This window comes from Rhinatrema bivittatum, chromosome 7 (assembly GCF_901001135.1).
Source record: "Rhinatrema bivittatum chromosome 7, aRhiBiv1.1, whole genome shotgun sequence".
NCBI lineage: Eukaryota > Metazoa > Chordata > Amphibia > Gymnophiona > Rhinatrematidae > Rhinatrema > Rhinatrema bivittatum.
Window position 1 is genome coordinate 307,775,587 of NC_042621.1, and position 26,010 is coordinate 307,801,596.

At 48.7% G+C, this 26,010-nt stretch overlaps 1 protein-coding gene across 4 annotated transcripts in view; it reads right to left on the reverse strand.

Moving 5' to 3' along the window:
- The window catches only part of ATE1 (arginyltransferase 1), a 214,034-nt gene that overhangs the window by 120,495 nt on the left and 67,529 nt on the right, over nt 1-26,010 (reverse strand). For all 4 annotated transcript variants that reach the window (XM_029610557.1, XM_029610555.1, XM_029610556.1 and 1 more), the window contains exon 6: nt 21,694-21,902. In XM_029610557.1, coding sequence (XP_029466417.1) covers nt 21,694-21,902 — 209 coding nt within the window. The remainder of the gene's footprint in view (nt 1-21,693; nt 21,903-26,010) is intronic.

Below are 26,010 nucleotides of genomic sequence, written 5' to 3' on the forward strand. Positions count from 1 at the left end.
TGGAAGGTTTGCAAAAAACTTAGGTAGCAGCCAAAATTGTTTTAGCAGCTGAGAAACCTCCTTCCCACCCTGCCCGACTTTTGTTTTTGTTTTACAGTTTAGACTGATTTTTCTCCCTTTTTGTATTTTTTGTAGTTTGCTTATGGTTTTTATTTTCTCCTGTTTTGACTTTTCCAGGCTTTTTGCTTTTAAGCTCCCTCTCTCACCTCCACCTCCTCATTCTCTCTGCCCAGGCCCAGACAGCTGGGGTCTCTCTGCCTGGGTATTTACCCAGCAGCAGCAGGACTCTTCCTGGGCTGAGGTCTGAGAGTAGCAGCTCTTCCAGCGATGTGGACACTGAGTAAGTGACTCCCTGGCCCACCTAAGGAGCGACATGGCTAAGTTGTGTCCCGACAGCTCCCTCCTTCCTCCTGAGCTTGCAAGCACCTCCACAGCAGCCAGACTTAACGGCGTAGCCAGGTTTTTATTCCAGGATTGTTCACGTCCCCCAGGTTCCTCACCCTATTCTATACAATACCACATGGACGTGGTACTGTACAGAGCCATTCCAGCTGATTAACAGGACCAGGAAAACAGCCTGTGGGCTCCCTCTATCCCATGTGAGGTGGCAGCTCAGTAAGCCTCTCCTCGCTGCCTTGCCGCTAGCTCCAGTCCGTGCGTGTGGCTCAGGCTCTCTGTGTCCCAGCGGGGAAAGAGTGAGCAGGGGCAGCCAGCTTCATTTACTGCTGAAACTGGTTATCAGACGGCTCCGAAAATTCCCAAACACCGAGTTCTGGTCTGCCTGGTCATGAGCTTCACCTTTTTTTATGTTGTCCTTTTATACTGTTTTCCTGAAACCAGTTCAACCCAATGCAACTTATACCAAATAAATACAGCACATTAAATAAGCACAGCACTAAAAGTACAGGAACAATGTAGAACATTGTGACATCACAATACAAGAGCTAGGAGGCCAGCAGTCTGCGTGACATCACAATACAAGAGCTAGGAGGCCAGCAGTCTGCGTGACATCATAATACAAGAGCTAGGAGGCCAGCAGTCTGCGTGACATCACAATACAAGAGCTAGGAGGCCAGCAGTCTGCATGACATCACAATACAAGAGCTAGGAGGCCAGCAGTCTGCGTGACATCACAATACAAGAGCTAGGAGGCCAGCAGTCTGCGTGACATCACAATACAAGAGCTAGGAGGCCAGCAGTCTGCGTGACATCACAATACAAGAGCTAGGAGGCCAGCAGTCTGCGTGACATCACAATACAAGAGCTAGGAGGCCAGCAGTCTGCGTGACATCACAATACAAGAGCTAGGAGGCCAGCAGTCTGCATGACATCACAATACAAGAGCTAGGAGGCCAGCAGTCTGCATGACATCACAGTGTGACCGGGCTTCCCTCCGGTTTGAGAATACAGCAGCTGACCTGGAGGTCACAGGGGGGGACCAGAGAATGAGATCAAGGTCATGCGCTGGATTCGGTTTTCTTGGATTTTGGCAAAGCTTTTAGTACAGTCCTGCAAACGAGGCGTGAGTAGCGTGGGGAAGGGCTGGATTAGAAAATTAGTTGACTCTGATAAATTAAAAGAGAAAAGCATTTACATAAGAACTATTGATTTTATTTCTTATAATTGCAGCACTATAATGGAAATAAAGGGAGTTAAACATGATTGGATGAAAGAGAAATCTAGGCTTGAATTTATGCTGGCGGCGAAGACCCCAGTATGGAGATCCCCAGGGTAGGGAGAGCAGACCCTCGAGGAGCGAGTACCTGAACCCTGAGAGCTGGGAGGCTTGCAGATGATGTACACACGCAGCAGTTCCACAGAGATGGCACTGGGGCTGGAACGGAGGCAGGCCCTCGAGGAGCGAGTACCTGAACCCTGAGAGCTGGGAGGCTTGCAGATGATGTACACACGCAGCAGTTCCACAGAGATGGCACTGGGGCTGGATCAGAGGCAGGCCCTCGAGGAGCGAGTACCTGAACCCTGAGAGCTGGGAGGCTTGCAGTTGATGTACACACGCAGCAGTTCCACAGAGATGGCACTGGGGCTGGAACGGAGGCAGGCCCTCGAGGAGCGAGTACCTGAACCCTGAGAGCTGGGAGGCTTGCAGATGATGTACACACGCAGCAGTTCCACAGAGATGGCACTGGGGCTGGAACGGAGGCAGGCCCTCGAGGAGCGAGTACCTGAACCCTGAGAGCTGGGAGGCTTGCAGATGATGTACACACGCAGCAGTTCCACAGAGATGGCACTGGGGCTGGATCAGAGGCAGGCCCTCGAGGAGCGAGTACCTGAACCCTGAGAGCTGGGAGGCTTGCAGATGATGTACACACGCAGCAGTTCCACAGAGATGGCACTGGGGCTGGAACGGAGGCAGGCCCTCGAGGAGCGAGTACCTGAACCCTGAGAGCTGGGAGGCTTGCAGATGATGTACACACGCAGCAGTTCCACAGAGATGGCACTGGGGCTGGATCAGAGGCAGGCCCTCGAGGAGCGAGTACCTGAACCCTGAGAGCTGGGAGGCTTGCAGTTGATGTACACACGCAGCAGTTCCACAGAGATGGCACTGGGGCTGGAACGGAGGCAGGCCCTTGAGGAGCGAGTACCTGAACCCTGAGAGCTGGGAGGCTTGCAGATGATGTACACACGCAGCAGTTCCACAGAGATGGCACTGGGGCTGGATCAGAGGCAGGCCCTCGAGGAGCGAGTACCTGGCTCCAGGGAACAGCTCTGAGGTGAAGATGGTAGTACTCACTGATGAAGATTAGCGAATCCTTCCAGGCAGAAGAGAAGGTAAGAGCAGGCAGCGAGTTAGGGAACATGGGCCCTCGAGGAGCGAGTACCGGTTTCCTGATAGCGACCTGGAAGGCAAGTGAGGCCCCCGAGGAGCGAGTACCCCGTTAGAGAGTCCAATAGAGATTGGAGAGGCAGAGTAGCTGGGTACGGAGAGCGAATCCCATCCTTAGGATTCCCGTAGGATAACCCTTGCTAACTCAAAGGCTAGCAAACATTGTAGGCTTTAAATATCCGGGCATCATGACGTCATCATGGGGGGACACCCCGGAGGTTCGCGCCAAGTAGGAAATAAGAAGAAGGGCTGCGCAGCATGCACGCCCTATGGTACAAGTGGAGCATGGCGGGAGGCAGCGCCCAAGCCGGTCCGGGAACACCGGAGAGGACGGCAGGCAGATGCCGCGGTAGCCAGGCGTCCATCCGCAGCATGAGGAGGAGCAAACAAAGAGAGGTAGGCGGAGTGAAGCCGTCGGAAAGGGACGGTTGCAACAACAGGCATTTGAAACACGATGATATATTTTATGATATGTAATTTTGATTTATTATGCAGTATATTTGTGTTTATTGTATTATGAATTTTTATTTTTGATGTTTTAATATAGTTTTATATTAATTTTGTGATCCGTTTAGCACATATTTTGATATAAGTGGAATATAAATGATATTAATTGCAGAACTGGGAAACCTAAACCTATAGGTCACATGGGAAAGGTATCTGGGAGGTGAAATTGATAGGCTCTGTTTTTCAAGGACAGAGAAAAGCTCACTTTCTGCATCTATTGCAGGAAATGGGTTTAAGATATTATATAGGATGGTAGCTGATTCTAATAGGTTGCAAAATGTGTCTCCTAATCCAAGGGGCAACTGTGGTTCACTGGGTACTTATACCTGCTGGTATAAGTACCCAGTGGCTGGGAAATAGTTGTCAATAAGTACCCAGGGCTGGGAAATAGTTGTCAATAAGTACCCAGGGCTGGGAAATAGTTGTCAATAAGTACCCAGGGCTGGGAAATAGTTGTCAATTTCATTAAGAAGTGGCCCAGATTACTTTAAAGAAAGATCCTGAAATATTGTTGCTGGGATTACCCTCGTCTGATGTTCCTGCTAGGACGGTGAAATTGATCTTGCATATCACTGTTACCGCTCATTGTAAGACTGTGTGACGGGGTCTGTGTCCCAAACCTGAGAGGTCAGTTAAAAAACCCGGAACCAAAGATTCAAGAGAAGGGGGGAAGGAAAATACGGCAACACCAGGCTAGAGACGTCCCTTGGTTCCTTCCCCCAGAAGAACCACAGGTATGGGAGATTAAGGGTGGGACTCCCCCGAGCCAATCGCCTACGATTGGAGGAGGAGTTTCCACAGGATAAAAAGGACTCCCCAGTAGAGCAGAGTCAGTCTCCTGCCGGGGACTGAGGAGGAAGGACTGGACTACCTGTTTGCTCCGGGAGACTTTGTTTCTGGATATTCCACTACCGTGTGAAGAAGGACGGCAACAGTTTATCACAAAGAAGGTGAGCGCGGGGATATAAGAGCTTCTGTGTGTCTGGATTTATCAGGAGAACTGCCAGGCGGGTGGTTGTATCTAAAGGGTCGAGTAAAATATCCCGGGAAGATACAGTGGGAGGTGGCAGTTAGGACCAGTGGGGCCAGACTTTGGAACTTTATTTATTTATTTATTTGAAAAGTTTTATATACCGTTATTCGGAAAAGCCATCATAACGGTTTACATAGTGAACAAACATAACCAAGGAAATTTGAAATATTATAACAAAGTGAACATTACAGTAAAAACATGAGTTAGATAGTAAAGCAAGTTTGCTTACCGTAAACGGTGTTTCCGTAGATAGCAGGATGAATTAGCCATGCTGTCATGGGATCTGTCCATCAGGCCCAGAGGGCGGAGCTTGACAAAGCAGAGGTTAGACCTTTAGTCCCTCTGCGGCTGCGCGTGGGTTCCCGCGCAGGAAGTACAGATTCTCCTCAGTCTGTGATTAAGCTAAGGTAGTTGAAGACATATGGACTGCCAGGGAGGAGGGTGGGTCAGCATGGCTAATTCATCCTGCTATCTACGGAAACACCGTTTACGGTAAGCAAACTTGCTTTTCCCGTCGATAGCAGGGCTGAATTAGCCATGCTGTCATGGGAGTCCAAAGCTCCCGATCACGGTTGATATAAGTGGTAACTGTTCGTGATCAGATCATAGTGGCAGTCCTTGAGGAACAGATGATAAGGAATGGAGTACAGCCTGCCCCAGCTTTGCGTCCTGAGTGGTTTGCTGATGGAGGCAGTAATGAGCAGTGAATGTGTGGAGAGTAGTCCACGTTGCTGCTTTGCAGATATCCGTTGGGTGGACATTGTTAAGATGAGCCCATGAGGTTGACCAAGCTCTGACTTGATGAGCGTTAGGAGTGGAGGACAGTGGTATGTTGCTAGATCTATAGCAAAACTGAATGCACTGTACAATCCAACTAGAAATGGTCCGCTTAGAGACCGGTAGACCCGGTGCTTTAGGGTCAAAGGAAAGGAACAACTGTGACGGTCTCGATACTGCTTGTGTTCTGGAAAGATAACACTGTAGTACTCGTTTGCAGTCCAGGGTATGAAGCAGCTTTTCCCTATCATTGGTATGAGGTGGTGGAAAAAAAGTTGGAAGCTCAATGGTTTGGTTGAGGTGAAAAGCCGAGACCACTTTTGGTAAAAAGGAGGGGTGTGTCCTGAGTACTACCTTGTGTGGGTGAGACTGAAAGTAAGGAAAATAGTGTACCAATGCTTGTAACTCACTCACCCTTCTTGCCGATGTTACGGCTACCAGAAAGACTACCTTCCAGGTTAAGTATTTGGGATGTGCCAATTCCATTGGTTCAAATGGGGGAAGCATTAGACGTTCCAAAACCGTGTTAATGTCCCATGGTATGAGTGGTTTGGATGCAGGTGGACATATGCGATAAAGTCCCCTGATGAAACGTGAAAGGAGTGGATGAGTGGAGATACTTGCGTTGTTGCACAACGTATGGTAAGCTGCAATGGCACTGAGATGTACCCGAATTGAAGAGGCAGCAAGCCCAGTGTCAAAAAGTGTACATAAGTAATCCAGCAGTTTGTCCGGAGGGCAATCTTTTGGATGTAACCCGTTGTTTGTACACCAAACAGCGTAACGTTTCCATTTATAATTATAATTACGTCTGGTCGAGAGCCTTCTGGATTCTAAAAGAATGAGTTGTGCCCGGTCAGAGACGTTGTAATCGGTGAAATAGCTCCGTTCAATAGCCATGCTGTCAAATGCAGAGAGGCATGCATGGGGTGTAGCAGTGTTCCCTGATCTTGAGCTAGAAGATCGGAACGTTGTGGGAGATGAATGGGAGGCTGCTGCGACAAGCGGAGTAGAAAACTGTACCACGGTTGGCGAGGCCACGCAGGAGCTATTAGTATCAGAAAGGCCTTGTCCTCTATACATTTCTGGATGGTCTTGGAAATGAGAGGAATGGGTGGAAATGCGTATAGGAGATCGTGCGACCATGAGAGCAGGAACGCATCCTGCGCTTCCCTGTATTGGCTTGGCCGAAGGGAGCAAAAACGTGGAACCCGTGTATTGGCTTCCGTAGCGAAGAGGTCTATTGTGGGGGTTCCCCACTGTGTGAATACATGTTGGGCGACTTCCATATGTAGAGTCCACTCGTGAGGGTGGAATACTCGGCTCAATCTGTCGGCCCTCGTGTTGTCCACTCCTGGTAAATATGTTGCTTGTAGATGAATGCAATGGAGATGAGCATGCTGAAATATCAACAACGTTTCTCTGCAAAGGGTCCAGGATCCCGTCCCTCCCTGTTTGTTGATATAAAACATGGCCACCTGATTGTCCGTGTAAATCATTACTCTGTGGCCTTGTAAGTAGCTCTGAAATGCTAAAAGCGCTTTCCTGATGGCTCTGAGTTCCAACAAATTGATTTGAAGGTCGCGTTCGGACGGAGTCCAGAGACCTTGTGTCTCGTATATGTCCAGGTGCGCTCCCCAACCTTTTCTTGAGGCGTCTGTAGTTAGAACTAAGTCGTGAGTGGGAGTGCGAAATAACGCTCCTTTGTTTAGAACAGTGGGTTTCATCCACCATAAAATGTCCTGTCGCATGGCTGCAGTAATTGTGATCATGTGTGTAAGTGGTTGGGCGTGCTGTTTCCATTGACGCTTCAACCCCCACTGAAGATTGCGCATGTGAAGCCTGGTGTTGGGCACCATGAAGTTGGCCGCCGCCATATGACCCAAGACTACTAACAATTGTCTCGCTGTCGATGAACGAATCTCGGAGAGATGGAGGAGGAGAGGTTTGAAGAGAAGTTGCCTTTCCTGTGGAAGATAAGCTCTGCAGCGAGTGGTGTCGAGTTGAGCTCCTATGAAAGTTAATTTCTGTGTCGGTTGGAGTTGGGACTTTGAAAAATTCACTACCAGTCCGAGCTCCTGTAGAAAGGGTATTATCACTTGAAGTTGATTGAGTAATGCGTCCTTGGAAGAGGCTACTACGAGCCAGTCGTCTAGATATGGAAAAATCGTTATTCCACGCTTTCGAAGATGAGCCACCACTACCACCATGCACTTGGTGAATACTCTGGGGGCCGCTGAAAGGCCGAAGGGGAGTACTTTGTATTGATAATGTATGCTCCGATGTTTGAAACATAGGTATTTCCATGACTCTGGATGGATTGGAATGTGAGTGTAAGCATCTTTGAGGTCGATGGAACACATCCAATCGTTGGGTTGCAGTAAGGGGAGAATGGTCTTTAAGGATACCATCTTGAATTTCTCTTTCACAAGAAATTTGTTGAGCTCTCGCAGGTCTAGAATGGGGCGATGTCCTCCCGTCTTCTTTGGCACAAGGAAATATGGGGAATAAAATCCCTGGTTGATCTGTGCTTGTGAGAGTTTGTTGATGGCTCGCATTTGAAGGAGAGAGGAGATTTCTAACTGCAGTTGAGTTTCCGAACTCGTAGCCCGGGGTAGGGGAAGAACCGGGAGGTTCGGTCTGTGTTGAAATTGTAACTGATAACCGGTTTGTACTATCTGCAGTACCCATTGGTCGGACGTAATGGATTGCCATTTGGGAAAACAAGTTTGAATTCTGCCCGGAGGAGCATGGAGGGAAAGTGGTGGCTGCGAAATCAAAAAGCCTGTGCAGGTTTTGTTGTTGTAGTGGAAGATTGTGGTTGAGAACGTTGGTTACGAGGGCGTCCTCGTCGTGGCTGTTGAGTTTGCTGAGACTGTTGCTGTGGCCTCTGGTAGGTGGGATAGGTAGGAGGTCTATAGGGTTGGTAAGACCTATAAGGTCTGCGGTTATAGTTTGAACGGCGACTAGATGTAAAATTGCGCCTGGGGTATTGAGTTGAAGCAGAAGATTGTAGAGACTGCACCGCGAGTGCCTCATCTTTTAGCTTCCCCACCGTTTCCTGGAGTTTGGTGCCAAATAGATTATCTCCGACACACGGAAGATTCGCCAATTTGTGATGGACATCTTCTCTTATGGAACTGGAACGAAGCCATGCGGTACGTCTAGCCGCTATGGAAATTGCGGACGCCCTGGAGGAAGTCTCCATGCCTTCGTATATGGAGCGTAATAAATGCCTGGTGCACTCCTCCATATCATGGAGGGTCTGAGGGGTAGTAGTGGCTGAAGTGGTCAAGAGACCCTTAGTCGCCTGGATACACTCATAAAGATATTGAACCATGTAAAACTGGTGGTTCAATATCCTAGTACTCAACATGGAATTTTGAAAAAGCTTTCTTCCAACTTCATCTAGATAGCGGTTATCTTTATTTGGCGGGTAGGAAGCGTGAGTTCTCATTTTCCGAAACCGCTGCATAGCTGACTCTACCACAATGGAGTCATGTGGAAGCTGTGGAAGTGCATAAGGTGGTTCTTTCTTTATACGAAATTTGAGGTCCGATTTTCTCGAAACAGATGTAATGGATTGAGGAGTTTCCCATGATTTTAATAGAACTTGGTGAAGCAATTCGTGTGGCGGTATAGCCAGAGGTTCACCGGGAGTTTCAAAAATACGAAGGAGGCCAAGGGTTTCAGCCCGAGGGTCCACTTCCTTCTGTAATGGTAAATTTAGAATCTTTCCTATCTTTTCCAAAAACCTTGGATATGTAAGATCCTCTGGTGGAGAATACGGTTCAGCAGGTACATCTAATGGGTCGGAAGGGAACCCCGTTGAGGAGGACGGTGACAGAGATGGGGACATCGAAGGAGAACCACGATGTGTATGGTGTCTAGACGAAGGTGATAGACTGTGATTTGAAACTGGAGACTGCAATCGTCGCTGATGAGAAGCAGTTTTCAGTGGAGATGCTGATATAGCTGGTGGTGGTTCATTCTGAGTAGGCATCAGAAAAGCGGATTCTATGGTTTCATAGAAGCCAGTCAAAGATTGTGATAGCTGGAAAAACGCTTCTTTAGCGTGAGATGGCATTGTTGGCCTTTGATTTGCACGGATTTCCGGTTGGTTCGGAGGCAATTTAGAAACCGGGGTAAGAGATCTGCTTCTAGAGAGAGAACGTTGAGAAACAGAAACAGAAGTTGTTGACTTGGTAATAGACTTAGAGCGAGATGACGAAGTCGAGGAAGAAAGCTTTCTTTTACTGGCTCCAGAGACTCTCATCTGAAGGGGAATGATGAGTATGAGTTTCCGCACGGTGTTGATGAGTCCGAAGAACTGGACTACGACTTCTTTTCCGTGTATGAGACGAGTTTTTGGAAGGATGATGAGAGCTAGAAGAGTTAGCGGAATGAGATGAATGACGCTTCCGTTTGCGATGAACTTTGAGAGATTTTACTCCATGTGTAGTGTCCTCAGATATGGACTTCCTGGAGAGAGAGTACCAATCCTTCCTATGAGACTTCTCTATTACGCTTAGTTTGCGGGTGGAATCTTTTGCAGGAATATTTATCCCCCGTATTATTTTGTCAGATTCAGTTAAATTAGAATGGTGCTGCTGCGCCGTTAAGCCACCAGGAGGTAACGCTGACGGCGCAGTAGATGGACAAGGCGCCGTCTGCGCCGAATCGAAATGCAGCGCTGAAGTGTAATGGGAAGAGGACCGCGCCGGAGAAGGAGTCTGCGGCGCCGTCTACGCAGATGGTAACGTAGTCTGCGCAGGAGGTTGCTGCGCAGTGTGCGCCGACTGTGCTGAATGCTGCGCTGTCTTCGTTAGGTCCACAAACGGTACCGTCTGCGCAGTGAGGGATCTTGGCGCTGACCGCGCCGTAGAATGCCTATGCGCCTTTAATTTTTTCTTGTCCTGCGCCGTGGTCGATGGCGCCGTTGTGTCCTGCGCCTTAGTATGGCGCACATTGCCATGTGCCGACTTACTTGGTCGGGTGGCGCGGTCCGCGCCATGTTTGGCATGTCTGGCAGTGGACGGCTGCGGATTTCGGGCAGGTGAGCGGCCTCTTTGTTGTTTTGGGCTCCGACCGTTACCCGATACGTTATCACATGAAGTGGGTCTTTTCTTCTTTTGTTGGTTGGTCTTCACCGGTCCCGGTGAGGACTGAACCTCTGAAGGATCAGAGGTAGTAATTAATTCCTGAATGCGGTAAGCTCTTTGTCGTAGCGCCCGAGGCGACATTTTTGAACAAAATTCGCATTCTTTTGGTTTATGATGAATGCCGAGGCAGCGATAGCAGCGGTCATGACCGTCCGTTTTTGCCATCACTCTGCCACATCGGCAACGTTTAAAACCCGATTTTGATGACATTTTTGTAGACATTACAAGCTCCGCGTGCGTTCTGGCGCGCGGAAAGAACAGACTGAGGAGAATCTGTACTTCCTGCGCGGGAACCCATGCGCAGCCGCAGAGGGACTAAAGGTCTAACCTCTGCTTTGTCAAGCTCCGCCCTCTGGGCCTGATGGACAGATCCCATGACAGCATGGCTAATTCAGCCCTGCTATCGACGGGAAAATTATAGTTCTTAGTTCATTTGAGAGGTGGTATGAGCAGATTATTGGGGGGTCTGTGAAAAATTTGCGAAACAGTAAAGTTTTGAGGTCTTTTTTGAAGGTTTTTATGTTGTGTTGAGTTCTCAGGTCTTCAGGTAGAGTGTTCCAAAGATTGGGGGATGCGATGGAGAAAGCTCTCTCTCTTGTTGATGTTTATGAGAAGATATGAAGAGTTTTGTTTGTTTGCTTGTGAACGGCCTACCAGAAAGACAGCAAAGGCTAAAGACTTGAGATGAACTTTTGAAATTGAGTCTCAGTGGGGAGGGCTCAAACCCCACCTGAGGATTTGTAAAGATAAATAACCTCGAACTTCTATTTGAGTTTCAAGTGGCCAGGAAAGCTCTTTCAGGGAGTAGACCCTGGAACTGATGCAGTTGACGGTGTACGGACCGGTGGAACCGTGACAGACTGCAAAAGAAAAAAAAAAAAGCTGCAACTACCTTCCAAGAAATTGCTACAATAACACCTTTGGAAAATCTTGCTCATGTGGAAACTAAGTGCGAGGATCAGAAATGCCACTCTTATCAGACTTGACATGTCTGGGAGCCGTCTGAAAAATGGTGCCGTGCTGGGGTGTTCTGCTCCTTTAGAATAAAGACGGGTGTGCTGAGCTAAGGGAGGGGGACACAGGTAATGGTGAAGCAGCTGGCATGCAGGTTTTGTGATAGGCTTCTGAGTATTAGTTATCTACTTGTTGTTTGTATGTTGCTTATAGTTCAATAAAAAACAAACTGCAAAAAAAAGATTACATTGGTTGATTGAAACGAGAGAGGGTAATGGGTAAATGGAATTCACTGAGTAGAAAGCCGATTTCTGGAGTGCCACATCTCAAAAAAGATATAATTGCGATGGAGAAGGTACAGAGAAGGGCGACCAAAATGATAAAGGGGATGGAACAGCTCCCCTATGAGGAAAGACTAAAGAGGTTAGGGCTGTTCAGCTTGGAGAAGAGACGGCTGAGGGGGATATGATAGAGGTGTTTAAGATCATGAGAGGTCTGGAACGGGTAGATGTGAATCGGGTATTTACACTTTCGGATAATAGAAAGACTAGGGGGCACTCCATGAAGTTAGCATGGGGCACATTTAAAACTAATCGGAGAAAGTTATTTTTTACTCAACGCACAATTAAACTCTGGAATTTGTTGCCAGAGAATGTGGTTCGTGCAGTTAGTATAGCTGGGTTTAAAAAAGGATTGGATAAGTTCTTGAAGGGAAGTCCATTACCTGCTATTAATTAAGTTGACTTAGAAAATAGCCACTGCTATTACTAGCAACGGTTACATGGAATAGTCTTAGTTTTTGGGTACTTGCCAGGTTCTTATGGCCTGGATTGGCCACTGTTGGAAACAGGATGCTGGGCTTGATGGACCCTTGGTCTGACCCAGTATGGCACGTTCTTATGTTCTTATCCATAGGCCCTTGAGTCACCCCAGGTCCTGGAGGCAAAGTCACCACTCACAGGCCTTTCCTCAAGTTGCTGGATATGATCATCCATAGGCCCTCGAGTCACCCCCAGCGCTGGAGGTGAAGTCATCACTTTGCTTTTCCTCTCCATTTGCACATAGGGGTGCATGGCTTTGGCCGCTGCCACGAGATTAAGAATAAGGCTATTTTCTTCTGCTGTCAAAGGAGCCAGGTTTTCCCAGAAGCAAAAAATGTTGGCTATTGAAGCCACCTTCTACCTTAAATTTCCTTGCAAATGTATAATTCCTTCCCAAAATAATAAGTTTACATTCTTGGATCCTTTGCATTTCGAAACGTTTATTTTGGATTGATTAGAGGAGAGTTGCTGATGTTTTGTCTGTTGAAATGTTTATTCTTTTTATTTCTTGTTATGTTTATATGGTGACAAGCCAATATTGCTTTTTCTTTTTCATTGTATTAAATGGAGAAATTTAATAAAGAGAATATAACAAAATTTGTTCTAATATTTCTCAAACACCAATTAAATATTTCAAAACATCCAATAATTATAAAATGTTCTATTTCCCCAAAAAACACTAAAATATTTCAAAACAGCAGCGCCAAAGTATCAGGGCCGAGACGTGCCAGCGTCTAAAAGGCAGAGTGCAGATCCATCAGTGCCAAGATTCACCACCGCCCAAGTACTCCCAGCATCAGAAGATGGGCACGGAGAGTCACCAGCGTGGGAAAAACCTCGGCACAAACCTACTAACAAGCCGCAAAATCATCCACCACCAAGCTCTTCCTCCAATCTTGTCAAAATTGGAAGAAAGCGTCCCAAGAAAACACACAAACATCCAGTGGATCCGAGTCAGAGGTCAAGGTGAACATCTGTCCGCAGGGGCCACAACTGTTAGAGTCATGATCCGGTCTGAGGCACCTGAGACACTGAGGAAAGTAACCTCCTGACTGCTGAGCGGATGAAAGCAGGCTGAGGAGACTCATGTGCGGGGATGCTAGCACGGGAAGGCACGAAGAGAGCAAAGTAGAACCTTCTGGACTTTGAGAAAAAAAATGACCCAACTCTGCGCTCTTGGATGTTGTCACCCTTCCATGGGGAACACCTCTTTCAGTAAGCAGCTTCCCTTCACCCTTTCAAGCAGTACTAGGCCTAGGGGACACTCCATGTAGCTAACAGGCAGCATTTAAAACAAAATCAGAGAAAGTATGTTTTCATTCAGCTATGGAATTTGTTGCCAGAGGATGTGGTGAAAGCAGTTCGTTAGTGTAGCTGGATTTAAAAAGGGTCTAGACCAGTTCCTGGAAGAAAAGTCCATAAATCACTATTAGCCATGAAGAGATGGGAAAAGCCTTGGGATTCTGCTGGATATCTGTGACCTGGAGTGGCCGCTGTCGGAGACAGGACGCTGGGCTTGATGAACCTATGATCTGACCCAGTATGGCAGGTTCTTACGTTCTCATGTGCCCTCTGCCCCACCACAGAAAGAATTCCTACCGAATCCTGGCATTTCTCAAGCCTTCCATCACATCAGGAGCAGCCACCGCTCGGGCAAGGAAAGGTCACTGCCCCACGTTAAGTCTTTGCAGTTTCTAGCATTTCTTCCAAATTGTTTTCGAAAGAGTGAAAATTGGACCCATGCCCCCCTGCCTGCAGGTCTGGGACTTAAACCCCAAACATACACAAAGTCCTTCAGCGAGTGCCTTTGTCCCCGCGCTCCATCCCGGAGCAGCTGTTCTCCATTAGGCGTGTAAACAGCCTGATAAGTGCAGTGGCAGCAGATCAGTCCGGCCTGTTTAAAGAAACCATAAAAGGTTTATACCGCGGCAGAGCAGCTAAAGAGGTGTTTCTAACAGGACTGGGCTTGGGCTCTCGCTCGCTGCATCAGGGATGTGGTGGGAGACGTGGGGCTCTGTTTAGGAGGTCACGGAGACAGGAGTAAGGATTAAAACACAGCATCAGTGAGCTCTTCTGCCTGAAAAACTGCTAAAATCCCACAGACCTGACATCTATTTATTTATTTAAAAAAATAACAAGAATGCACTTGTGACAGAAAAGCACTGAGACTGAATACACAAAGAAGGAAACAAAGCAATATATAAACAATATCAGCCATTATTTCAGAATCCAAAGTCTCAATGGGACACAAGATCAAAGGAGAGGCTATAAAAGAAATTAAGACAAAGGAAACATGCAATACCCGATCAAAAAGATATTAATTAGAGAGGAGAACATCCAGATATGATCTCAGCTAAACTTAGAATTTGAATGGATAAAGGTAACGAAGAATGAAATTAGCTCCAAGGGATGGAGCCTCTTGACGCAGCACAATAATTTTTTCCCTTCCTTCCAGTGTAGTACATGTAATATCTGGAAAGATCCAAACAAGCTGACCGAAAAACAATGATGATCTGTGGCGACAAGCTCGCAATCCTTGGAAAAAACAGACAGACCCGACTCTTCCCAAGCTTCGCCTGCTGTAAAGTAAGAGCACGCACGAGTGGCCAGCGACAGAAGGGGCACACTGCCCTCTAGCGACTTATCAGCCACCCAGGGGATCAGCTCGGAGAGATTTTACTTACAGACAAACGGCAGGCAAGGGAAGAGAATACACAGTAACACACAGCCTCACTCTTTCAATCCCAACCTCTTCTTACCAGTTTGTCAATTCTCCTACCCTTTTCTCCACGAGTCAGTCTCTCTCAGTCCTCCCAATCTGTCCCAGTCAGTCTCCCTACCAACCCCACAAGTTTCTCCTCAGTCCCATCCTGTTTCTCTTTCTCTCTCAATCTTCACACCACACTCATCCTTTTTCATAAGAACATAAGAAATTGCCATACTGGGTCAGACCAAGGGTCCAACAAGCCCAGCATCCTGTTTCCAACAGTGGCCAATCCAGGCTACAAGTACCTGGCAAATACCCAATCACTAAGTAGATCCCATGCTGCTGTTGCCAGTAATAGCAGTGGCTATTCTCTAAGACAACTTAATTAATGGAGAAATTACTTACCTGATAATTTTGTTTTCCTTAGTGTAGACAGATGGACTCAGGACCAATGGGTTATGTACTCCCCTGCCAGCAGATGGAGACAGAGTCAGGTTTCAAAGCTGACTTCACCCTAGATACACCCCTGCAGTGACCTCAGCCATTCAGCATTCTCTTCAAAAAGCCAGTGTAAACTTACTATTGAAAAACTTCATTAGAATTTGGATACAACTTGATTAAAAACTGGAGACCGCAACTGTACTCAACCAACATAACCGCTGTATCCCAGCAATACTATAGATGCCCTGAACTAGGGGTAGGGCAACGGCTTCCCCGTAACCACATGGAATTGATATTCACCTCATGGGTGATTCCTCGGTGCCTTTCCTGGGCAGCCGTGAGCGGGATGCTGAATCCATCTTTGTACACTAAGGAAAATGAAATTATCAGGTAAGTAATTTCTCCATTTCCTGGTGTGTAGCCAGATGGACTCAGGACCAATGGGATGTACAAAAGATACTCCTGAATGGGGCGGGAGGCTGCCCGAGGTCCGGTTAGCACTGCCCTCGCAAAGGCTGCGTCCTCTCAGGCATGGACATCCAGGCGACAGAACCTGGAGAAGGTGTGCAAGGAAGACCACGTCACTGCACACCTGTCGACGGGAGACAGCTTAGCTTCCGCCCAGGATACGGCCTGGGCCCTAGTGGAATGCGCTGTGACCTGAAGGGGTAAAGGCTTTCCTGCCTCCACAAGCTCCCGTGATCACTTCCTTGATCCAGCGGGCTATGGTAGCTCATGAAGCCGCTTCGCCTTTTCTTCCCCCGTGAAGGACAAACAAGCGGTCTGTCTTGCGCACCGGTTCCGAGTGTTCCAGGTACCGTACTAAAAGCCTACTGATGTTTAAGTGGCATAGTAGGCGGTAGTCTTCCATGTCTTTGTGTCCATCCGGGGATGGTAGTCTTCCATGTCCTTGTGTCCATCCGGGGATGGTAAGGAGATGATTTGGTTCAGGTGAAACTCAGAGACTATCTTTGGTAAGAAAGAAGCGACGGTTCCTGACATGACAGCGCCTGTAGTTAAGAGATGCGATGAGCCGAGCATATTGCCACCAGGAATACAGTCTTCAGTGTTAATAGGCATAGAGACAGACTGTGCAGTGGCCTAAAGGAAGGTCCTGCTAAAAAGTCCAATACTAGATTGAGGTTCTATAGGGTGGTTGGAGGTGTTTAACCCCTTTTAGGAAACAGGCCAAGTCCGGATGCGTCGACAGGCGGGTTCCGTTCACCTCTCCCCTGAAACAGAAGAGCCGCCACCTGGACCTTCAAGGAGTTGAGGGACAATCCTTTGTTCAGACCATCCTGTAAAAATTCCAGAATCATAGGGATCTTGGTCGTTCACGAGGGCATCCCGCGGTCCATGGACCAGACCTCAAATATTCTCCAGATCCATATGTATGCCAGAGATGTTGAGAACTTTCTCGCACGGAGCAAGGTGGCGATTATGGCTGCCGAATATCCCAGCTTCATCAGGTGAGCTCTCTCAAGGGCCAGACCGTGACCTTGTTGGAGAAGGTCCCTGTGCGGGGGAAGGTGAAGGGACTCTCCACAAGAAGCTTCCACATGTCTGCGTACCATGGGCGTCTGAGCCAATCCAGGGCTACCAGAAGGACCAATCCTCTGAGGGGTTCGATCTTGCAGATGATCTTGCCCAGAGAGGACACAGAGGGAAAGCGTATAGTAAGTCCTCCTCTGGCCAAGTCTGGATAAGGGCATCGATCCCTTGGGAGCGCAGATCTCGTCTGAGACTAAAGAATCGGGGGACCTTTGCATTGTGAAATGTGGCCAGTAGATCGATGGACGGGAGGCCCCAGCGATCTATTAGGAGCTGGAAGGCTCTGGTCGATAACACCCATTCCCCTGGAACCAGACTCTCCCTCTGAGAAAGTCTGCTCTGACGTTGTCTTTTCCCGTGATGTGGGCAGCCGAGATCCCTTGTAGATTTAACTCCGCCTATTCCATAAGGGGGTCTATTTCCAGAGACACTTGGTGGCTTTTGGTGCCTCCCTGGCGGTGATGTAGGCTACCATTGTTGCGTTGTCCGACATCATGCGGACCTCCTGTTCCTGGAGCCAGTGGCTGAACTGCAAGAATGCAAATCTGACTGCCCGTGCTTCCAGGCGATTTATGTTCCAGCACGCCTCTTCCTCGGTCCATCGCTCCTGATAGTGAGCTCCCCACCCTCGGAGGCTCGCATCTGTTGTGAGGGCGATCCAGTTCAATGGGGATAGACTTACACCCTTGCTTAGGTGAGCTTACTGTAGCCGCCACCACTGGAGCCGAGAACATACTTCCATCGGTAGGTGGAGGCGGATCGAGTACTCTTGAGACAGTGGGTTCCAACGTGACAGCAGGGAGTGTTGAAGTGGCCGCATGGTTGCCCTCGCCCACGGTACTACTTCCAGGGTTGACGCCATGAGGCCGAGGACCTGGAGGTAGCTCCACACCCTGGGGCGCATCATGTTCATCAACAGATGCACTTGGCACATCAGCTTGCTTATCCTCGAAGGAAGGAGGAAGACCTTGTTCTGCTTAGTGTCGAACCAGGCTCCCAGGCACTCCAATGACTGGGAGGGATTGAGGCTGCTCTTGTCCATGTTCACGACCCAACCAAATTCTTGTGGAAGGGACTTGACCCTGCTGGTCACCTGGAGGCTCTCTTCCAACGTCTTCGCCTGGATCAGCTAGTCATCTAAGTAAGGGTGCACCAGGATCCCTTCTTTCCTCAGTGCCACTGCCACGATCACCTTCATTTTGGAGAACGTTCTGGGGGCAGTTGCCAGGCCGAAGAGCAGCGCTCTGAACTGGTAATAGCGGCCCAGTACCACAAAGCGTAGGAAACGCTGGTGGTCTTGACGGATTGGGATATGAAGGTAGGCCTCCAAGAGGTCCAGGAAGGTTAAGAACTCTACTGGTTGTACGGTCATTATGACGGAGCAAAGAGTTTCCATGTGAAAATGAATTATCCGCAGATGCTTATTGATGCTCTTGAGAACCAAGATGGGTCGGAATGACCCCTTCTTCTTGGGTACAATGAAATAGTTGGCATAATGCCCCGTATTTACTTGGGGTGTAGGTACCAGGGTTATAGCCCTCAGACTGAGGAGCCTTATCAACATGGATTCCACTGCCAGTTTTTTTTGTGCTGGGAGTGGCAAGGTGACATCATGAACATGTCCCAAGGGATGCTGCAAAATTCCAGAGCGTATCCTTCTCGTATGATGTCCAGTACCCATTTGTCCGATGTGACCTTGACCCACTGCTGAAAGAAGAGGGATAGTCGGCCCCCTATCTCCTCGTCCCATGGATGGGTCGGCCAAACTTCATTGGGAATTTCAGGTCGGAACTGAGCCCAAACCTGTTTCTCTTTTTGGCTGTCGGTTCCAAAAGGGCCGAGATGTCTGAAATGATGAGTTTCTCTAGGGCCGGATGCGCTGGGAGTCCCTGGCCCAACCTCTCATGGGAGGGGGCGATGCAACCTCATTTTCTTATCTTCCAGTAGCGGAGGACTGGAGATTCACCCACTTACTGGCTAGTTTTTCCAATTCACTACCGAATAGGAGGGATCCCTTAAAGGGCATCTTTGTGAGGTTCGCCTGAGAGGTCACGTCCGCTGACCAATTTCACAACCATAGCTGGCTTCTGGCCGCCACCACTGAGGCTATTCCTCTGGCCGAGGTGTGTACTAGGTCCAAGCTTGCATCCATTAGGAAAGCCGTGGCAGGCTCAATCATCTCTCTGGTATGCGCCCCTGAGCTTTCTGCCTCTCTCTCGAGAAGCAGACACAAATGAGCCACCAAGGCACAACAGGAAGCGATCTACAGTGTCATTGCTGTCGGGTGGAAGGCCTGCTTAAGGATGGATTCCAACCACCTATCCTAAGCATCCTTCAAGGCTGCTCCTCCCTCTACTGGGATAGTTGTTTGCTTCCAGACGACACAGACCAGGGTGTCCACTTTTGGGAAACGCAGACTGTGCAGCCCTAATATGACAAGCAGCGCAGAGAGAAAGGCGCTTATGTTTATTTGCTGCCGAAGCCATGGCGATGGTAACTGCGTGGTCAGACAGCTCGCGCTTAAAATTTTATGCACACAGATTTCGGGCAACTACACGGGACACAGCAAAGCGTACGCCCGGCTTTACTTGTATTCTGTGCCTAGTAAGTTGTACGCGTATGTACACGCATGATGCTGTGTGCACAGCGTGTACGCAGAGCTGACACGCACTGTGCGTACCGAAGCTTTATGGTGGGCAATACAGGCACAAAAACGCACACCAAATGGCACCACTGCGGCCTACCACACGATGTGCGACCAAGCCTAAAGTGGGGCCTGGTGCACCAGGGTCCGCTCATCCCATTCAGAAGTCCACTTTCACTTATCCTACGGGATTGGGAATGACGTCAGTTCGGCGCGTCGAGCAAGGAGAGTGGAGGAAGTCTTACCAAAACCCTTCCAATGTCTCTGAATTGAGAGTAATTTTTTTTTTTTTAAACTTTCCTGGGCTCAGCGCTTACTGGCTGAGTACTGAGACAGTCTCCAACTGCAAGGGAAGAGGGCTTTGGCCGTCATCACCGTGCTCAGCTTCCTGCACCCGCTGCCTTTCAGCTACTTCAGCAGCAAAGTCCATGCCAGGAACCTGCTACTGGACCAAGGCACACCTCTGAGGTATCACGGCGCGCCGAGCAAGGAGACAGAGGGGGAGATCTACCGCTAATCGTTTCTGAATCTGGAGTAAAATTTTTTTTTTTTTTTTTTACTTACCTGGGCTCAGTGCTTACTGGCTGAGTACAGAGATGGTCTCCAGCTGCAGGGGGAGAGGGCTTTGGCCGTCACCACCGTGCTCAGCTTCCTGCACCCGCTGCCTTTCAGCTGCTTCAGCAGCAAAGTGCATGCTAGGAACTGGCTACCGGACCAGGGCACACCTCTGAGGGATCTTGGAAATCGCCTCAGGAATTCTCAACTGGGGGAGGGTCCTTTAGGTATCACCACAGGAGAGCGGGGCTCAATTTTCTTCAATTTAGAATGTAGAATTTTTCCTTCCAAAAAGTACAGCAATCCCCATAGGGAGAGATCCATTCACCATCTGCTGGAGACGGAGAATACTGGAGAGCTGAAGTCACTGCAGGGATGTATGTACGGTGACGACAGCTTTACAACCTGACTCCGTCTCCATCTGCTCACAGGGAAGCATAACCCATTGGTCCTGAGTCCATCTGGCTACACGCTAGGAAATTGAAATTGCCCATTATTGCTATGCTGCTCATTTTGTTAGCTTCCCTAATTTCTTTTAGCACCATTTAATCTCCAGTTTTCTACAAATTCAGCTTGGGTTGCAACAATGGACAAAGTTAAAATTACTGGCAACCCTCACTTGTATAGCTGTATCTCTGTCCATGTACAAGTGTTCTCCAAGGACAAGAGTGCAAACAGCCACACAGTCCCTCCCGCCTCTCCAGAAAGCTATATAGCTCTGTATTAGAGTGAGAAGATGAACATGATGATGCATGCTTAGATGTGGGAGCACATTGCCCGATCTCCATGCCATCAGATGACTTCTGTGGCTGTTTGCACTGCTGTCCCTGGAGAACATCTGATTAGAGAAAGAGGTCATATGGACTTTATCTGCCATTACATTCTATGCCACTATGGAACACAATTAATTTGGGATTCATTACATGAAAGCTATAAAAACTTGACTTCCAGGTCAGCTGCTGTATTCTCTAAGCGGAGAGAGGCCTGGACACAGTGTGATGTTATGCAGACTGTTGGTCTCCTAGCTCTTGTATTGTGATGCCACAAAGTGAAGGGAGAGAACAGGCAGAATTGAGTGTTTGGGAATTTTTGGAGTAGTCTAACAGGCAGCTCGATGGTTTCAGCTGTAAAAGAAGCCGGCTTCCTTCCTACTGGTTACTGAGGCTCCCCACACATCTCTCCCTGCTGGGACACTGAGAACCTGAAACACAAAGTGATTGGCACTGGTGGCAGGTCAGAGAGGAATCAACAATTGGCAGTGTCTGGGGTTGTTTGTACAAAGTACAGGGGTTGACTTATTAGTCCATGTGGATATGTAGAAATAAAGGTCAAACAAGCAAGCTTTAAGTGATGCCTACTTATTGGACTTAAGTGCATTTTGGAGTAGCTGTCTCCAGCTATGCCACCCCCACTGCAATGCAAGCTGTTACTTGGGCAGCGCTACACAAAGTTCATCCTGCATGGATCCGATAAAGGGGAGGAGAGCTCTGAAAGGTGCGTCACAAGCGGGTAAAACTACTCCAAAACAACGCTCTCGCCCGCTGCGTCTGATGATCCTGTGACATGCATGGCACATACATCTTTCAACCACACCCATCCCCTGAGCTGCTGCTGAATCTAACCACAGGAATCTTTCAATTGCCCTGCTCCATTTCAAACATCAATCCGTGCACAGGAGGTGAAGCAGCTTCTGTACCTCTAGGTGATGCGCCACAGTGTCTGGTAAGGCCTCAAGTATGAAATCTTCAATGGACTTCTGCTGGTTTCCCTTGGCTTTCAGGAGCACAGCCTGGGGCTCGGGGACAGGCTCCTCCTGCTGCCTCTGGAGCAGCTTCTGCAGCCTGCGCTCCTTCCGCAGCTCCTTGGCTTTTCGGCACGGTGGCTTGCTTGGGTCAGCACCTATGCCTGGCAGGGAAAGAAGACACATGGGAGAGGCATAAGAGCACATCTTTAAAGCAAGTCCATGCAGCCTCCTCAATATCTACACATCAGCCCCATTTGTAAGTTGTCAGCAGGTCTTGGTTTGCATTAGAACATCCATGCAGATGAGATTCACTTCTTTTTCCCTGTATCATCGACAGTGTTCCAAGTTTTGGAGACTTTAACAACTTACCTCAGCACAATGAAGCACTGGTTGAAAAGGAACAGACGTGTGTTCAGCATCAGTAAAACGGAAATTATTTTGAGTCGCTTTCCTTAAGCTGAAACACCTGCGACTTATCAATTTCTGAGCAGGTTTGCAGTCCCCAGCATTAAATCTGTCGTGAAGGACTCTTTTTTTCAAGCCAAGGATGCTTCGCAAGCTTATCTAACCGCTGATGATTTTTGCACTTCTACTGACCCAGTTGCATCTCAGTTTATCTAGGTCTGCCTGAGTCATTGCTTACAGCCTTACAAATAATTCAAAATCCAGCTGCTAGAGTCCTAACTGGAGCTACTCGCAGCAAATACCTTACACCTGCTTTGTTTCATCTTCATTGGCTGCCAATAAGATGGAAAATAAAATGCAAGATCCCGACTGTGTTTCACAAGGCCCTAAAAGCAATGAAATGCCCTCCATGTATTAGCACACTCAAAGCTAGAGGAGCTTAACATCTCGGGGACACTGCCTCCTGATGCATCCTAAATAAGCCCAGTCCCTGCACCCTTACTATGGAAACCACTGCCTGAAGACTTACATTGATTTTTAAAGAAGGAGAAGCAGTGCTCTTTAAAGATCTCTCTTTTTATGGAACCATTTGAGATTTAAGTAAATATAAGACTTGCCATACTGGGTCAGATCAAGGGTCCATCAAGCCCAGCATCCTGTTTCCAACAGTGGCCAATCCAGGTCTCAAGTACCTGGCAGGATCCCAAATATTAAATACAGCCCATGCAAGTAACATGCAGTGATAAGCAGTGGCTGTTCCTCAAGCGTACTTGGTTAGCAACAATTTATGACATAAGAACATAAGAAATTGCCATGCTGGGTCAGACCAAGGGTCCATCAAGCCCAGCATCCTGTTTCCAACAGTGGCCAATCCAGGCCACAAGAACCTGGCAATTACCCAAGCACTAAGAAGATCCCATGCTACTGATGCAATTAATAGCAGTGGCTATTCCCTAAGTAAATTTGATTAATAGCCGTTAATGGACTTCTCCTCCAAGAACTTATCCAAACCTTTTTTTTAACCCAGCTACACTAACTGCACTAACCACATCCTCTGGCAACAAATTCCAGAGTTTAATTGTGCGTTGAATGAAAAAGAATTTTCTCCGATTAGTCTTAAATGTGCTACTTGCTAACTTCATGGAGTGCCCCCTAGTCCTATTTTTTTCTCTTCTAGGAACTTAGCCAAACCTTTTTTTAAACCCAGCTATGCTAACTGCCTTAACCACCACCCTCCTACAAAGAGTATAAACCAATTTTGTATTAGGATGGTGGTTTAACTCACTCATCTAGCCACGGTAGCAGGCTCACTGTTTTTTGTTACGGGACTGTTTTGGGGTGGCTATATATGCTTTTATTGTAATCCGCCAACACAATGGATTGTTGCAGCATATAAATGTTTTAAATAAAGAACCAATGTCACATAATACCTCAGCACCATCCCTAACACCCACCCAGGGTTAACCCTTTGGCCACTCGCAGGCCCACTGGCCCCTACTCACATGGTCCTACACTGGCAACCTCCCACCCGCCCACTGGGTCCTGCTTGCCTCTGGGTGAGTATCCCACCTGCCAGCCATCCCTTGGTGGTTTCTAGGAACACTCCTAGGCCAAATACAAAAAGCACCGGGATCAATCAGCGCAAGACAGGCAGAGCTAACAAACTTATGAATTTAACAAAAAGAAAGAGAAGATAAAGGTTTAATCTGCCAATAGGAACAGCAAAAGTTAACTGAACACTTTTCACTCCTTTTTATTGCCTAGGGAGATCAGGAAAAAGTGCTCGGCAGAGCCCAGACTAGAGCGTTCCTGAACCTTCCGAGCTGGCCAGTCAGGGTACACAGTGCTAGCTTCAGCTCTCTGACCAATGGCCTTCTGACTAGTAATAGCTTTCTGGCCAATAGCACGGCAGGATGTTTCATTCTTACAGTTTCCCCCAAGGATGCTGGGTTATGTATGCTGTGCAAGCCTCACTCCAAGTCCTGCCAGGATCCCAGGCCTGTGAACTATTGTGCAAACGTCACACACTACCAGCAGGCCAGCTCCGAGAAAATGAGCTCTTTCTAGGAGAAAACACAAGGCCTGATGCAAAGCAAGACATTACAGTAAACACAAAACCCCGTCTCGCCATAACCATCAATCCAAGCAGAACACTGAACCGAGCTGTGAATGCACCTTTCCAAGGGCGGTCACTGAAATGGTTTGGGGTAAGGGAAGAAACCTCGAGTAAGAGCTCATAATGCAATAGAAGCCAACTGAGCTGGAAACCTAAAGGAGCAAGAGGAGGGTACAACGAATATCAGAACCAATATGACAGTCAGGAGGGTTCGGTTCCCCATGCAGTTCACGGCTCTAGAAACTGAGGGGTGGGCCTGCCTCATAGGGCCAGTCCCATTGAGCAAATCTTCCAACGCAGCACCTGGATAACGCTGCTGCAGATGAACAAGGTCTGCACGGGAGGCGCAGTGCAGAGGCCATCACAGGCCATTTGTCATGGGCTGCTTCGGCTACTTTTGGATAACGCTGCTGCAGATGAACAAGGTCTGCACGGGAGGCGCAGGTGCAGAGGCCACCGCAGGCCATTTGTCATGGGCTGCTTTGGCTACTTTTGGATAACGCTGCTGCAGATGAACAAGGTCTGCACGGGAGGCGCAGTGCAGAGGCCATCGCAGGCCATTTGTCATGGGCTGCTTCTGCTACTTTTGGATAACGCTGCTGCAGATGAACAAGGTCTGCACGGGAGGCGCAGGTGCAGAGGCCATCGCAGGCCATTTGTCATGGGCTGCTTCTGCTACTTTTGGATAACGCTGCTGCAGATGAACAAGGTCTGCACGGGAGGCGCAGGTGCAGAGGCCATCGCAGGCCATTTGTCATGGGCTGCTTCGGCTACTTTTGGATAACGCTGCTGCAGATGAACAAGGTCTGCACGGGAGGCGCAGGTGCAGAGGCCACCGCAGGCCATTTGTCATGGGCTGCTTCTGCTACTTTTGGATAACGCTGCTGCAGATGAACAAGGTCTGCACGGGAGGCGCAGGTGCAGAGGCCATCACAGGCCATTTGTCATGGGCTGCTTCTGCTACTTTTGGATAACGCTGCTGCAGATGAACAAGGTCTGCACGGGAGGCGCAGGTGCAGAGGCCACCGCAGGCCATTTGTCATGGGCTGCTTCGGCTACTTTTGGATAACGCTGCTGCAGATGAACAAGGTCTGCACGGGAGGCGCAGTGCAGAGGCCATCACAGGCCATTTGTCATGGGCTGCTTCTGCTACTTTTGGATAACGCTGCTGCAGATGAACAAGGTCTGCACGGGAGGCGCAGTGCAGAGGCCACCGCAGGCCATTTGTCATGGGCTGCTTCGGCTACTTTTGGATAACGCTGCTGCAGATGAACAAGGTCTGCACGGGAGGCGCAGGTGCAGAGGCCACCGCAGGCCATTTGTCATGGGCTGCTTCTGCTACTTTTGGATAACGCTGCTGCAGATGAACAAGGTCTGCACGGGAGGCGCAGTGCAGAGGCCATCACAGGCCATTTGTCATGGGCTGCTTCGGCTACTTTTGGATAACGCTGCTGCAGATGAACAAGGTCTGCACGGGAGGCGCAGGTGCAGAGGCCACCGCAGGCCATTTGTCATGGGCTGCTTCTGCTACTTTTGGATAACGCTGCTGCAGATGAACAAGGTCTGCACGGGAGGCGCAGGTGCAGAGGCCACCGCAGGCCATTTGTCATGGGCTGCTTCTGCTACTTTTGGATAACGCTGCTGCAGATGAACAAGGTCTGCACGGGAGGCGCAGGTGCAGAGGCCACCGCAGGCCATTTGTCATGGGCTGCTTCTGCTACTTTTGGATAACGCTGCTGCAGATGAAC